Below are 16508 nucleotides of genomic sequence, written 5' to 3'. Positions count from 1 at the left end.
AAACTGTGTGGTGAGCAGGCACCTAGAACTCCGAAGTATTTCTGTATTTAACATTGAACTGAATACAAATAAACAACATTTCTAGGCCTAAGTGCGCGGTCAATTTTTCACCCTAATATCAATGGGATGCGTGGCAATCCATTTCAGGGTCTATGCCGGCACGAGCGATTTCGTAGTAACAACAATGGAACGTGTTACGTGCTTTTGCAAAACATATGGAAGTATATGTTTAAGTTGTTCACTGCATAAAATAACAACGTCGTCACTCGAACGCTCTAAACTGTGATGGACAGAGCTTCCATCTGTGTGCTCCGTTTCTAGTGAGACGATATTTCAAATCATGCTACGAAGCCCATCTTTATTTTCGCAATAGAAGCTGCAAACGAGGCCCGACAGACCACAGGCTGAACTGAAGCTATCGAGTAAAGAAGGCTTCACATTTAGTAAGAGTGTCTTAAAGCGGCCGTCATAGCAAGAAAAATTCGTCTATCTGCGCGATCTTCGTGTGCGAAAGTAGCGAAGAAACGTATACACTACTTGTAAATATTATTTTTTTTTTGTAGCCTAGCACTCTTCATTGTTTTTGCGGGGGACTTGTAGAGCCATCATAGTCTATGCTCTTTCATAGCTACCCAATAAATCACTTAATATGTAAACAGCAAGATTTTCTTATTCAATCTACTGTACACATACTATTATCCCAATTTACCCGACTGGCGCCACTAGTTCAAATGTTTATAGCGGCAACGCAAGAACTGCCTAGCTGTGACGTTGTGTTTGAGCACGAGGTTGCTGGTTCGATTCCCGGCCGTGGAGTCCGCATCCAGAAGGGGGAAATGCACAAACGCGCGTGTATTTTTCGTGCCGGTACTTTGGGCAATTTAGGTGCACGGAAAAGAATCGAATCTGGTATAAATGTGATTCGGAGGCCACAGCTACGGCATCCCTCTTGGTTTGGTTGCAGCTTTCGCACGTTAGGCCCCATACTCGGATGTTCTATTTCAAGCATCGCTGGTTCGTTTTCACTAGCCTTATATATACTGCGCGTTTTCGCTACTAGGGGCTGAAAGGTAACTAATTTCAGAAGCGTACTTCATTCTTCCAGCACTTCGTCGAGACAAGAAATGTTCCGCTGTGAAGTATTTATAAACGCAGCATGCACTCTATCTGGCCCTTTTTTGGGTAAGCACCGGAATGTGGACCTTACATTGACCTCAGGGCCAGGAAGTAAATGTGGGTCAAATTTGCGACATTGACATCATTGTCGGTTTTAAAAAGTGGCATAAAGACGAAGCAATACCTTTGAAAAATATTGGTTTGAACAAAACACACACTTCGTTCCTTTTCAACACTTGACGGCTTATGTGCTGTGTAATCGTTACTGTTCTCTGAGAAACTCTGCAAACACGAAGCGCGACTTCACATGTCTCGTACATGCACTCACAGCTGCTGCGAATTTTTTCCTAGTGGAGCGCTACCTGCATGTTCCTTTAATGAACCTCGTCGAGTGTAATATTCGATGCCAGCAAACTGACTTCATCCGAAACGCCAACCGTTTCTTGGTTGCTGGATTTTCCTTGTTGGTCGTTTCGAATTACGCCACCACCTTTCTGACCCATCAAGCGATTACCATGATAAGCTGCCGGCACAATGCCAGCCGAAACTATCAGTATCTGATCACATTACGAAAAGCAAACTACTGGCGTTGCGCTGCTAAGCAAATCCCGCGACCTCATGCTTAACGATGGGGCGAAGTGCAAAAACACCCGTTTACTTAGATTTAGATGCACGTTAAAAAAGCCCAGGTGGCCAAATTAATTCCGTGTCCCTCACTACAGCATGTCTCATAATCAGATCATGAATTTGGCAAGTAAAACCCCATATTTAAAAACAAGTAAACTACAAAAATGCGATGACCCGCTATCCGTACAACATCAAGTAAATAGCTGATGTCATTCCCTTTTGAAAAATGGTCACCTGATTAGATGGTGCTGGCTGACTAGGGCTGTGAACTTCTCCCATCCATTCGTTCTATTTCCTTATAGATTTGTCGCACCTTACGTCTATCGTGGATCGATCTTGAAGCTTCCTTGGAACTTCTGTGGTTTCCTCAGGGTCACGGAGGCTTGAAATTTTGTGTAAATTTCTGCTGTTTTGCCATTTATAGGCAGCCACGAGGCCATTCGATCACGAAAGATGCTTCCCTTCATGCAACTTATTTTCGCGCATTATTTCCGGTAGCAGATTCTAATGCATATAGCATACTTAGCCTACTTCCCCACTTTGGCAAACAGCTGTGTCTGCTACGTGGCCCTTGAAACATCGCTCTCACTGGCAAAACTAAAAAAGAAAATCACATGTCGAATTGTTAGTAACCGCGTAACATATTCACCATTTTCAATTGCGCCAGCCAGCACTTTGAGACGTTTGAAACGTGAGGCCCGTGACATAGAAATTATTTTATGATAAAATTAAAATTGATAATAGAAGTATTACACCTGAAAAAAGGAGCCTGTACTATCGCACCGAAGGACACTCCAAGTCAGACATGCTGAATTTCACTTATACAATGTCAGGGGGACAAATCTGGCTGAGGTTGGGAGGGTGCGCTTAGGGACACTGCGGGACATGGCATCCGAAGGTGAATGTTGGTAACCAAACGGAAGCAATAGGAGTCTGAAGATAACCACTATATATGATAAATAAAGCTGTGCGCGCGAGAAGCCAGCCAGGTTGAGGGCCCTTGTGCAGCTAGAAGAGCGTGGCTAAATTGGACGGTGCCGGCCGCTGTCGCTGGAATACAAGCAAGCTGCCACCCAGATGCAAACTGTACCATCGCTAAAGTTCATCGCTGGTCGGCGCCATTAGCTGTGCAGAGGGACGAACAGTGTAAGGATTCAGTGTTGTGTGCCGGGAACGGGCAACCCCGACGACATGGTGCACGACGGTAGAGGAGGAAGATCAGCATACCGCCTACGCTGGCGAGGGCTTCGGGGCCACGGTGTCTCCACAATACATGATACAGAAAGCTTACTTTCAGAAGCGGAAAACGAGATCACTTAACGCGCATTTCCGACAATCATACGACGTGCCTGACTGCAAGCCAGTGAAACAGAGCTTGGACTTTTTCGTACCTTTCAACGCTCATCGTGCTAGTTAATCCACCTGCCGCTCAAGAAAGTGCGATGAAAATGCAAAGAAGTTGTTGTTTATTCGAGTGAAGTATACACTGGGTAACTTTTAAAAAAGTATTACGATTATCCTGTCATAACTACAATTTCATTATGCACACAGTAGTGGGTGACTCGGGAAATGATTTTTACCACCTCCGGGCCCATATTCGCAAAGCCTTCTAACGCTAAAAGCGTACGGGCCAGCCAGTAGTTGTGTAGGAGATATTATTAACGAAGGCGATAGGCCAATGAAAAACAGCGCTTACGAACGACAAGCTTTGCGAATTCGGCCCCTCGTTCTTTAACGTGCACCGAATGCACGCTACACGGGCGCTTTTGCATAATGCTCGCATCGCTGCGGCCAGGGATCTGATTCGGCAGCCTCGTGCTTTGCAACACGACGCCATATCCACCACGGCGGGTACACGGTTACTTTTCATTTATGGCTGGTCATAATTACGTTTTCAAACTGATTCGGGCATCCAAAGCAGGGACCCTATAACGTAAAACTATTCCAATCTGTTTTTATTCCAATCTCCAGACGACATTGTTACGTAACCACCGACGCAAGCATCGAGCGGTAACCCGCAGGGTTGTTTGAATAGCCCTATGAAACGCGCTCCTCGTTTATAGGAGATCTCTTTTTTTCTGTCGAAGCGAATAGCATTGCCTATATTGAGGAGATTACCTTATCGAATTGGCTGACAAGAGGGGAGGAGGACGCTCAAGTGAAGAAGGATCCGACGGGGCCGAGACAGAACAGTGAAAGTAGTTAACCGGCTGAAGAGGGTTGTGCCGGCGTCTGTGATTCATCCGCTTGCCCTTGCTGAGCTTGCAGTGAATGGTTTAAAATCGCGGCAGCGTTCAACGTAGCGTTAAAGATGCCGCCAAAAAGGATCCTCAGCAAAGAATAGCTGGCAAAGTAATGTCGCATACATGCCGAAAGGGCTCAATATTGTTATGGTGACACGGAAAAAAATGTTTATTATACGCAAATCATGCTGCGTGATCGCTCTCAGTAGCTATAGTTCCAGAGCAATCGATAAGCAGCCATCTTCTATTCCTTTCTGAGCGGAGCAGCTTCCGGATATTAAGCAAAAAATGCAGTTTTGTTGGGCATATTATTACGTGTTTTACATGTGCACGTCACTTTGACAGTATGAGTTCTCACGGTTTTGCGATGTCGCGGTACCGACAGGCGAAGTGGGCGCATCCTGAGAATGTTTGACCAATGGCAAAGTATCCAAAAAGGCATCGAATGAGAAATAATAATTTTTCTTTCGTTCGGTTGAATCATGCATAATCAATGTGCACACATCCGATCATATGAGGCGTTATCGCGGTTTTCGTGACGTCGCGTGGGAGTATAGGCGAAGTTGGCGTGGTCCAAGATTTTTTGACAAATCATGGATGGCTGATTGAAGAATTGGGATAGAAAAGTTTGGAATAGCTTAAGGTTATAGCACCCCACGATGTGTTGCTAGGTGCTGTTTGTAATTTATTACCGACCATGCCGCCGCAACACGAAAAGCATTCGGCCACTCCCCTTAACAGTTTCACTGTTAAACATCGGAACCGCTTGATCATATATATCTGCTAAGATGGTACAACTAATAAAGCTGAAATATTAGGGGGCAATACTTATTGAGTTGCTTTGATATGGGAACCACCAATTGGGAACACTTCAAACGTCTCCTCCTGCGAAAGATTAAACTAATAAGAAACTGCAGGTGCATCACGCGGACCTATATGAAATGAAAAGCAGACACGATGCACACATTGCGCAACGTAAATTTTCATTGGTAAAGCATGTCTCTATTATTGCAACGACCGTTGTTTCCTTTTGCGAAACGTCGTCGGCCTTGTCTTGTGTGTTCCGCTTCGAGCGTTCCAAAGGGATTTCGCAATGTCCTGGCGTTCGGAATGGGAGCGTGATGTATGTCATGCTTTAGTTGCAGTTCGAGCAATCGGCGAGCACCTGGTTAGGGGACGCTTTGGTGGAGGCCCTAAGCAGGACGACGTCCTTACGACGGCTGGCCGTGATGGGCGGCTTCTCTGCCAGCGATGCACGGCGCCTCCTGCAAGCAGCCCACGACTGCCCCTCGCTCGAAGAGCTAACCTACGAGATATTCACGTTCGGCCGAACGCATTTCAACCGCGGAAAGGTCTTGTTGCCGCGGGCTGCACACGTCGTCACAGTCGGGAGGTAAGTGATAGAAGATCTCCACTGATCGCGCAATATCGCTGCTCTCTTCCGCCAAAGCCTACGAAACGCGCAAGAGTCCAATGCCAGCGAAATGGCACGTACAATTGCCTAGGTAGGGCATGCGCGCTCCTGCCCTGTCGTCACTCAGCTTGCCCGAGCCACACGGAAAGACATCTGCTAGCTCGATCCACTTGCTATAGGGCGCTGCGTGCAGGATTTTCCTCATAGAACTGCAATGTTATTTACGCTTGCCTAATTTGAACTCGACAGTTACTAACTGCGCACGAGGAGTAGCGTTTGTTGGCATCAAATATTTCATCCTAAACAAAGCGCAATGAGAGTTCTCGCACGGTCGAAGTACGCTAAGTGGTGTTTGCCATAATTTTGGCCTGTTTATTTCTATGATGTCGCTGTTATTGCTTTTACGGACTCTAAAAAGTCGTGCAGAATGCTTTAAGGAAGATGCCTTTATTTAAGAACCGTTGTTGCGACCAGTTTATTTGGTTTAGCTGAGCTCTCTTTGAGCTGCTGCCTTAGCCGTTAACTGGTCCGTCGGCATTCGGACCTCGTTTTTCAGGAAAGTGTTTGCAGCAGCTCCTCAGGTGTTCGAAAACGCCATTTCCATATGGGTAAATATCCGAATCTTAGCAGCGTGTTCATCTGAGCTGGTTGATGTACCTTGTCCCGCAGCACATTTTCTTCGAACGGCGCAACACAGGCCAAAAGAAAGACGCACAGGGCACATCACTCGTTAGGACACAGCAAGTCCTTTCACAGGCTGTGAAGTAGCTCTCCTGTATAGCGTGCTGCGTTGAATTCTTTTTCTCGGCACATTTCGCCAATGCAGTTTGTCTATGCAGGAACCGTATTGATGACGATCAATAGCGAATACTTGAGCGCTGCTAACATCGGCGACTGTTCTGTGTGCATCCTTCGGTGCCCTGTCCTCAAATCGCACCGTTATAACCATGTTGAGAGTTGCCTTTTCGAGACATTCGATGAAATACTCTCGGCCAGTGGTACTTCTCGGTTGCTGCGAGGCTTATTGCACAGCCTCCCCACGAAACTTTCCTGAGGGTGGCGTATGCGCGGGAACCTGCAGTGTGCGCTATAGCCGGGAAACTTGCCTGCTTTTAGAACGATAGCTCTATTAGTCCTGGTACAAACCCAGAAAACGCCTGTTTCCGTAAATCTGACCTTCAAGCTATGCCAAAGCCAAACTGGGACTTACTCCCGTACTCAGAAATGCAGCTTAACTTGAAGCCCACGCTTCACTTGATTTGACACCTAGCTGTCGTGAACGCGCCAAAGAAACGCAATGAGCGTCTTGGGCGCGTTCGCACCAGGCGTAATTTATATTAAGTCAAGCGTGGGCTTCAAGTTAAGATGTATTTCTGAATACGGAGTTTACTAACCTGCCACTAACTGTGGCTGCTGCGTACACCGCGTGGGCGCTCATATCTCGAAAACGATCTGCGATGTGTACAGAGCGCCGAGTCCTGGTAGCTTCGTATGCGCTGTGCTTTCGACGCTCAGTTCGCGTCGAGGCGAGACGAAGCACGAAGGTCGATTCGCTCGCTGCTGCTGCTGCACCGAGCAACGTCTGTGTGTTGTCTTGTAATGCAATTTGTAGATGCGGGAGCTGCTGACGACGCCGAGCAGCGTATGTGTCCTATCCCAAAGCAAGAAAAACTACGCGGTCACTCGGCAAACTTGGTTTAACCACGTTCAACCACGACAGATTTTCATTTAATGGCGTCCTCTGTCACATGAATGCCGTGATTCGCTTTCAACTTAGCCGAATCAGACGTAATTCCACCTTGTTTGCTCAATTATTTATTCCTATTCTCCGTATTGCTCTTTATTCTAATATCAGCCGTACTAAATTAGGCCCCCTTCTATCCACGAATCCACGGATAACGTCTCCCATCTAGGCTGTATGCTTAAACCTTGATTGACCATTTTTGCGGAGCAGTTTATTCTGGAGAAACGAGACGGCGCTTTCGGCGGCGCGCCGCACGTCGCCTCAGCGACAACCCACTAATACGAAACCATTACCGCTTCGACCTTGCTTCTGTGCGATCAGCTGTCGGAAATGCAACTGATGTTTTCGCTAACTCCCTGTGTTCGAGTCACGCCTGATTGAATCATGCGGATTGGAGACGTGTGCTGTAGTTGGCTGCACAAATAGTGATTGGAATATTAAGGAATGGAATGAATCTGTTTAGCCAAGTTCGCGGACCGTTGCTGCAACCAAAATACGTGTTACCGGTATTTGGAGACGAACGGCTTTCTCGCAGGATACAGAAATTCGTTCATCCGCCAGCGTTGTATCACTAACTTTCATAGAAAGTGCCTCAGCCCTGTATCGTCGGCAGGAGTGAGTACCACTCGTTGAACAATGTCAAAGGGAGTAGCGCCACTTCCTGTCATGGTTCGTTTCGCACACAGTATTTGCACATTTCTACCCCAACTGGCACGGAATCTAACGCCCACTCTATCGCCAACGTGTCAATAATTGAATGGGTGCACTCTTGAATATATGCGAACTATACAAGCACAATAAATGACGGAATACACCGATAGGGCATGAATGGTCGAAGCTGAATGCGTCGTGACGGTCCACAAGAATAAGCGAGTTACTAGTGAAAATACAACTTTGCTACAAGGTATTACAATGTACAAAACGGCTACGTTTCAAGCCTTTTAAATCGATCGGAACTGAGCGCGTGCGCGAGCGATTAGACAGAAATAATCAGATAGTGACCGCACCAAGGAAGTTTACTGAGTCAGAAATATGAGAAGCCGCTACTTCAATATATTTGAGAAGTAGCTAACGAAAAGCAAACCACACGAATCCTGATTCAATTCATGAGCAGAAAGTTTGGGTAGCTTGGAATACATATATTGCCTCGCTTTTAAAACAAGCACCATATAGGCTGCTCGCACCATTTGGACGTAGCTTAATCAGCTTCCAAAGCACTTTTTCGTGTCCTCTGAAGCTGTGGCCAAAGCTTCATGTCATCCACCTTCTCACCGTCTACGATATCTCCCGAAACAGAGGCTTGCTAAGCCGCACCAGCGCCGCACACATCCATTGTAAACCTGAGGCAACGGAGGTATTTAAGGCAAGCAATGGACGCATCATCATGTGATCAAACATGGCAGTGCCCACGGGATCGCCGCTAAAAGGGTCAATATCTAAGATAAAAGCTAGCTCCTCAAGACAATACCTGCTGACTTAAATCATGGAGTACGTTGTTAGCAAAGTGCCACGTGTGTTTCCTTATTAATAAATGGGCACGGCCAGCGCCCAGCTTCAAGTTTTCCCCGTTGTCGAGGTTGTCCACAAGATGTGCTAAGAAACTGCAGTTGCGTGTATTGCACACTTCTTGGAGGATCTTGAATATTCCCTTCAAGGCGATGTCCCCTTATCAGGGAGTTCTTGTATTGACAATGACAATTGTGTATGAGTTCAATCAAGTCCGCGGTGTTGAAGGAATAATTCTGACCAAGCTTTGTAGGATATGTTCTAAACACTTGTGCAATGAATTTACTCTAAATTCTCTCAACAATTTTGACGGTTGACGCTTTATATTAGAGATTTCATAAGTTCGAAGCCTTATGCGTAAGCCCTTAGCAGAACATGTAGAAATCGTGTGGTCCTGGAGCTCGACCCCCAATATATGAAATAGAAAATGTGATTTATTGTTTTAATCACACCCTTTGCTCCATTTCCCCATCCTATCGTATTTCGTAACTCGTTATTATTGCTGACCATTCAAATGCACTTTAACATTGTTTATTTATGCATCAGCTGAACATCAGCTGGGAGAACCGTATTCAGGTCATTTGCCTAATAATTACGTAAGAAAACTTACCTTCGAGTCTAGCAGAGTGCGTTTGACAACGTGGTCACGACGAATAGCACGTTTGCCGTTTATACTACTGTCGGTATCTTGAGCAAACGAGAACACGCTGGTTTTCGAAACGCCGGTGTTATTTCCGTGACAGTTTGGCACGCAGCAGCGACCCGTGCTGCGTGTTGCTGGTACTGTCATTTTACTTATACCAAAGGAAAAACGCGCCAGAAGATCGCGGGACACTACGCGCTGATACGCCTAAATGTCGGAACCATTTACGCGACGCTTGCCGGAACATGACCCGGCGTGGCGAATGAGGCGCTGGCCGAGCAGGACGCCTGCTACACCGCCGGTAAAACTGAGCTGACGTCAGAGCTAGGGAGGAGCACAGGCTTCGGAAGAAACCTACGTAGACCTGGGGCCCTATAACGCACACCTATTCCAAAATGTTTCTATTCGAATCACCTGACGTCAAATTTGCGTAACCACCAACGCAAGCACCGGACGGTCACCCTCAGGGTTGTTTGAACAGACCAATCAAACGCTCTCCTCGTTCATAGGGGGTCACTTTTGTTTGCTTGAAAAACGAATAACATTGCCTACACTGAGCGGCTTGTCGTATCTAATTGGCTAACAAGAAGCGAGGAGAACGCTCAAGTGGAGAGGGATTCGATGGGGCCGAGCCACTGCACTGAAAGTCGATAACCGGCTGAAGAGGGTGGTGCAGGCGTCTACGATTGGTCGGCTTTCCCTTACTTAGCTTGCGGTGACTGGTCTAAAATCACGGCGGCATGCAAGGGAAGCTCAAGAATGACGCTAAAACGGACCCTCAGCAAAGAAGAGTTGGCAGAATGAGGGGCTTAACGTTCCGAAAGTGCTGGAAAACGTTACACGGCCACGCAAGAAGTTTTATTTATTATTATTGGCAGGTGCGAGTAGCCAGCGTCTGAGCGATCGGCGGGAGCCATCTTTTATTCCTTTCGGAACGGGGCAGCGTGCGGCTATTCCGAAGAAAATTCAGTTTTGTTCAGTATATTAATGCATCTTTATCGCGTACACGTCACTTTGACGCGGTGAGTTCTTGCGCTTTTGTGACGTCGCGTGACAGGCAGGTGAAGTGGGTGCAGCCCGAAAACTCTTTACCAATAGCCGAGGGCTAATGGCGAAAAGGGGTCGAATCAGAAATAACTGTTTTTCTTTTTTCCGTCAAATCATGCATAATCAGTGTGTACACATCATATCAGATGGCGAGGTATCGCGGTTTTTGTGACGTCGCGTGACAGACAGGTGAAATGGGGGGGGGAGGTCGAAAGAAGTTTTTGACCAATTGTGGAGGGCTGATAGCAGAATTGGAATAGAAAAGTTTGGAATAGTTTTACGTTATAGCGCCCCTGGCAAGAGCTACTTCACGAAAGTGTATCTGCAAAATTCATCCAGTAGCATAGGTATAATAACTCGATAGATGCGAGCGAAACCGAAACCAAGGTCACTGCGAATGCTACAAAGTAAATCTCATAAAGACATCTTCCTCGTTTCATAAGCGACGCTAACTCAATCTACGCCACTTTGCCGAAGCGTCAACGTCAAGGCTCACCTTCTCACGTGTAATTGCATTGATTCCAACGGCGTTGCGGTATCCGGGATGGACTGAGCATTTGCGAGTTGACGTTTCCGTAACCTAAATTAATAATATTGCTGTAGGAATTGGTAAAGATGCGAACACTGGCACGATCTAGCGAAACGGTTTGAAACCGCGGGCATAAACTAGCGTCCAACGCCATGTAATTCGGTCTTCCACCTGAACAAGCCGGAAAGGGAAGAGATTCCCAGTGCCTAGTTCCCATCGCGCGCATGCCTCCGTAGTGTTCTTTGATATTGACTTTTCTTCTGAAACCGTCGTAAGTGTTATATTTGGGTCCCGAAAATATCGGCAAATTATACTGTCACTGCGAAATTTGTCATATGAAGTATTTTGCGGATTACAAGTCTGCGACATCATTTTAGTGAGAACTATGTTTGACGTCTGTTACCGCCTTAGAAGCCATAAGGAGCATGTAAGCACTCTCGCTCACTTATTTATTGTATTACATCACCCGCCATAGTTGCTCAGTGGCGATGGTTTTGGGCTGCTGAGCACGAGGTCGCGGGATTCAATCCCGGCCACGGCGACTGCATTTGGATGGGGGCGAAAACACCCGTGTACTTAGATTTAGGTGCACGTTAAAAAACCCAAGGTGGTCAAAATTTCCGGGGTCCTCCACTACGGCGTGTCTCATAATCAGAAAGTGGTTTTGGCACGTAAAATTACATAATTTAATTTTTTTTCTTTATTGCCTCCTACTGAAGGCTTTCTGGTCTAAGCAGGAGGGGCAAGATGCACTAACAAATATACAATGCAAAAGGCTATCCCGCTAATATAAAGTCAGAAAAAAATTAAATCCTAAAGAACAAATAAAACAACACAAAACAGTAACTTCACCTAGAATGTTCTATTGAGAACGTGAGTTTCAAGTGGTTCTGCAGAATCGCGAACGACATGCCGAGAATCGTAAACCTGTTCTGGTGAGGCAAAATGTAGCTTTTCATATTTTCTCATGTTATGGCGTCTTACTTTTTGACGCTATTAGTACACTTCTTGTGAAATACAACTTTCACAAGAGTAGGTTGCTGCAAGCATGCGACTAAATTGTTTTGCGGTGTTCCTGTTTCATAGGCACGGTGGTTTTAGCGTTTGCTCCCTCACCTGCTGGTAGTAACAGGACCGTTGCTATATTTATATAGTGGTCACATAGTTTGTGGTCACATAGTGGACACACACGTGTGTGGCGGCGGGGGGAGGGGGGGGGGTGAGCGCAGGTGCAGGAAAGAGTCCGGCAGAACTGCGAAAACTCAAAACATCCGAAGTAAACCTGCTGCCGCCGTAGGTTTCCGAGAGTCGCCCACGGCCACAATTTTGCCGCTGCCGAACATCGACGCAGGTGCGAGCCTCGCGCGGAGCACATGAGGCCCCTCGTGGAGACGTGGAAGGAGCTGTCGGCCGAGACGGCGCTGCATCCGCTCGGCCTGCTGCACGGCAGCAGCCTCGACGTGTGCCTGGCGCTGACTGAAGACTGCGCCGACCGCGCGGTGGCGCTCTCGCTGGATCTCCAGGGGGGCGTGACGCCGCAGCTCGCGCGACTCCTGGCCACCTACCTGGCCTCGACGCGAAGACTGCGAATGCTCAGCGTCATCATGTCCTGCTGGGACCATCTCGAACACACCATTGTCGAGGGCCTCTTCCAGAACAGCAGCATCGAGGAACTCCATCTCGAGAGTACGTTCAGCTGTGCTTTCTAGTCGCGTGACCATGGTACCAGTTGGCCGCGATTTGGTAGCGATGCCTTTCCCCGATGCTGATGCTTTTCGCGTTTTTGAGTGGTCAAGAGACCCTCCACCCAGGACGGAGTGTTGAACGTGGTTGGTAGGAAACAGCAAAACTTCTGTTCGGCGAAAGTGTGATGACATGTTGCAGCACGCTTTCGAAAAAAAACTTATAAACATTTGTTTGACTCCGGATAAACAAAACTCTCGTACATGGTAATGCCGGATCAACAGAACGAGATGAACTTTGGTTGGCCTTTTATAGGCACAATTTTAACAAACATCGCTCAAACAAAACGCTTTTCATGTGAAATCTGCTTAAACCGGACTGGAACCGACCGCCACATACTTCGTGGGTGCTTAAACGGCTTTATAAACATGAGTCCGACAAACACGTAAAATAGGGATGCTAAACATATGCAATATATCAGATAGTTCTGGTGGTGTGGCGTCAACGACTGCTATGTGCCATTGACGCTGCTTAGTTTTCGCGATCCGTTCCTCTTGATAACGCCAGAACAAAAGCGAGAGCGCCAGGCGCTCATATTGGCGACGTAAATGGACGTCATGCAATACGTGATGCGCAGCGAAGTTTCGTATATTGAAGTGCTTGTGTTCACGGATAATGAAGGACTCAGAGAAGATAGCGCTGCCTTATGAACGTCTGCTTTTTGAAGGATCGGATGCGTGCATCTCAACAGGAACAAATGGTAAATGTGCCGTTTTCGTGGTTGAAGCACCTCCGCCGCGGCAACGTAATTTTCGCCTATTTTTACAGTCAATGGTATCTTGTTTCGGCCGGCGAATTTCAATTTTTAATTAATCAGGTTTTTATAGTCGCTACGTCCGTGACGTATAAGTAGTGTTAGATTACACGTACAGACGTGTTTAGCCTGCTGAACAAGGCCCGCAGTATATCCGCCTTCTTATACGAAGACCCTTACTAGTGTAATGGTTTAATGGTCCTGAGCGGTATGACATGAATAACAAAAAGCTAGCTCCTCTATTTCCCTTCACCTTGTTCATTCATAGCGACGGTCTCGAATCTAGAAGCTTTGACGTCATTAGATAAAGAGGAGGGTTTATAGCCACGTGGTTGCCCTCCTAAATTCACGTGTAAACGCGATGCCTGTGAGCAAAAAAAAAAAAGTTGTTCCCCATCCGCTCGCCATGGCTTTGAGCGTCGCCGGCTAAAACTTAGTTGCACCCACAAATAACCAAGTTCGTAGTTAGTAGTAAGCATAAATACCAAAGTTAGTGGACGGTGTGCTGACGTCGCTGTAGCAGAATTAGTAGGTCATCACACGTGTAATGCGAAGCTTGTGGCTTAGGCTCCGACCGGCGACAAGCTATCATTTCGTTCACTTTCATTTTCCCTTCATTATTTTCTACATTTCCGCTTCAACCTAAGCTAATTACCCCTATAGTTTCCTTGGCTTCATTGTCTGCTGGTTTTATATGGTTGGTCTTGCATAACGAGACACGAGTGCCGATTTTGTTCGCTGTAGTCACGGGAATTTACATAGCGGAATTGTGATTATAGGGTAAAGGTTCTCCGCTATAAAACTTCCTCGTGTTTTCGCTGCCCTAATGTAGCACAAACACACACACACGCACCCTAATTCCATTTCGTTCTTCTTCACAATCTCTTTTTTATAAACTTAATGCTCCAGACGTAGCTTCTGACTGCTATTTTCTTTTTTTTTTTTTTTTGCGGGAAGAAGCTAGGAAATTGCGATACGCACTTGGCACCTGGGGTAACTTATGCGTCTCTTCTGTCTTGCTGTACGTTTTGAGTTGCTGTGCTTCTGTAAAGAGATTACTTGTATCAATGCAGAGAGCCCCGTCGCCTTGCAGGAATTAAGAAGCCCTGTTGGATCGTTTCGTATGCACTGCCACAATATTGTGTGTTATCCCTAGAATTCTTATGAAAATTTCACGGAATTTGTATGATCTACATAAATTCTGATTGACACGGAAATCATACAAGATTCTTGGAATGACTTAGCGGAACTTTGAAATACGGAAACGCTTCGCGACACGTTTGTACGATTGGATTAGAGCACTGTCAATTGTGTTTTCAACGAACGAAGACCGCATATTCATCGTAAAAGCGCTAATAAGCGTGTTCTGGCAGATTTTCATTACCCACGTACTGCTTATCACTTCGGAGCGTGGTGGATATTTGCACAACGAGCGCGCTGGCGTGGCTGCCTGTCGTTGATTTTCAGAATTCGCATTTGTGCTTCTTCGGAGATGTTACGTGACCCTTGCCGCAAGTGCTAGTAAGCGCGTCGCCACTTCATTTTGTTCTAGAGTGCAAACTCTTAAGCGCCGGTCCGGGGTCGAGCGTCGGCGTCCCACGTGGTAACAGCGCGAATGCGCTCGTGCCACACTGCTCGCGCGTTCGTCGTCTTCCGCGGCTTACTCCGATGCCGCTCATTATGCCAGCGCACCCGCACCGCCTCTCCCTCTTCAAACGCGCTGACAGCACGGGCCCACTCCGAGTCGGTGCGCTGATTTCCTTGCCTCAACAACCCGCCGTGGTTGCTCAGTGGCTATGGTGTTGGGCTGCTGAGCGCGAGGTCGCGGGATCAAATCCCGGCCACGGCGGCCGCATTTCGATGGAGGCGAAAACACCCGTGTGCTTAGATTTAGGTGCAAGTTAAAGAACCCCAGGTGGTCAAAATTTCCGGAGTCCTCCACTACGGGGTGCCTCGTAATCAGAAAGTGGTTTTGGCACGTAAAACCCCAAATATTATTATTATTGCCTCAACATATCGCGAAATCAAAACGCGTATGCAGCTGCGCTCAAATTTCGCATTAGGAAGAATCGTCGGACTTTTTTTAAGAACGCACCTTAAAAATTTCCAAATAGAATTTATATGCTGAAATGAATACTATAAAAATTACATAATTAGCTTTTCCTGACCTGAAAGTGCGCGTCAACTTCAAATAACTCCGACGAATGTGCAGTCGCAATCACCTATGTCGTACTCGCGAGTATTTTTTGAACGCTCGCTTTTTTCCTTGGAACGCATACTATTCAGTTATTAATTTAGCATATTGAGATTTTTTGGACATTATGTAACTCCCAGGGCATAGTATGCGCCAGTGCTCGTTTATTTTAACATGTAACGCACCAACAGAGCTTCCGTTTTGTTGTATACGTGACTATTTCTGAAAAGCGCAAATCTCCCGCCTTTACAAGAATTCGTCAATTAACGGAGATCTGTAGGGGAGCTAAAAAGCGAGCACGTGTTTTTTGTACTTTGGCGAGCGTTCGTTTTACCTTCAAAATACTATGTCCATCGGCATTCGAATCTTTACTGAACTCTCGACCATAACGCAGTTCTACATGAAAAGAAGATTGCCAACTAAACACTATACACTGCTTTCCAGCGGAAAATTATTATCAGCCAAAGACAGCAATGTAAGCGTATTTGTCCTAATAGCCAGCATAATTTACAGTAAATATTGTAAAACAACTCAAACTCATTAAAAGTAAGATGGAACGCCACCGCGCATTGGCATATAGACAAGAATGAATGTATGATCTCCAGACGCGAGATTTTTTTCAGCGGGAGAAATAGCACACATATTGTCTTGTACCATATATATATATATATATATATATATAAGACCACCGCGAGTAACTGCGCTCGTGGTGTGTTGTGTGTGTTCCTTCCGCTTGTCCTCGTTTCTTTCGGACAGTTTTAACCATCCTTCACGTATGAACCAACTAACCTTCAAGAACGTCCTACTGTTTTTGTTTTTTTCTGAGGCACCTCCTATAAAACGCACCCGTTCTAACTCGCTCAGCCACCAGCTCCATTATTCAAGTACTGAATGCCTCTCGGGAGGCTCGCAATACAAAACTGGTGAACTCGAGCTTGTTTGAAAGTC

At 46.4% G+C, this 16508-nt stretch overlaps 1 protein-coding gene across 1 annotated transcript in view; it reads left to right on the top strand.

Moving 5' to 3' along the window:
• The window catches only part of LOC142579995 (uncharacterized), a 43284-nt gene that overhangs the window by 20284 nt on the left and 6492 nt on the right, over positions 1–16508 (top strand). The window contains exons 5-6 of the mRNA XM_075690707.1: positions 5126–5379; positions 12221–12555. Coding sequence (XP_075546822.1) covers positions 5126–5379; positions 12221–12555 — 589 coding nt within the window. The remainder of the gene's footprint in view (positions 1–5125; positions 5380–12220; positions 12556–16508) is intronic.

This window comes from Dermacentor variabilis, chromosome 4 (assembly GCF_050947875.1).
Source record: "Dermacentor variabilis isolate Ectoservices chromosome 4, ASM5094787v1, whole genome shotgun sequence".
Taxonomy (NCBI): Eukaryota; Metazoa; Arthropoda; class Arachnida; order Ixodida; family Ixodidae; genus Dermacentor; species Dermacentor variabilis.
This window is presented reverse-complemented; position numbering and strand designations above follow the sequence as displayed.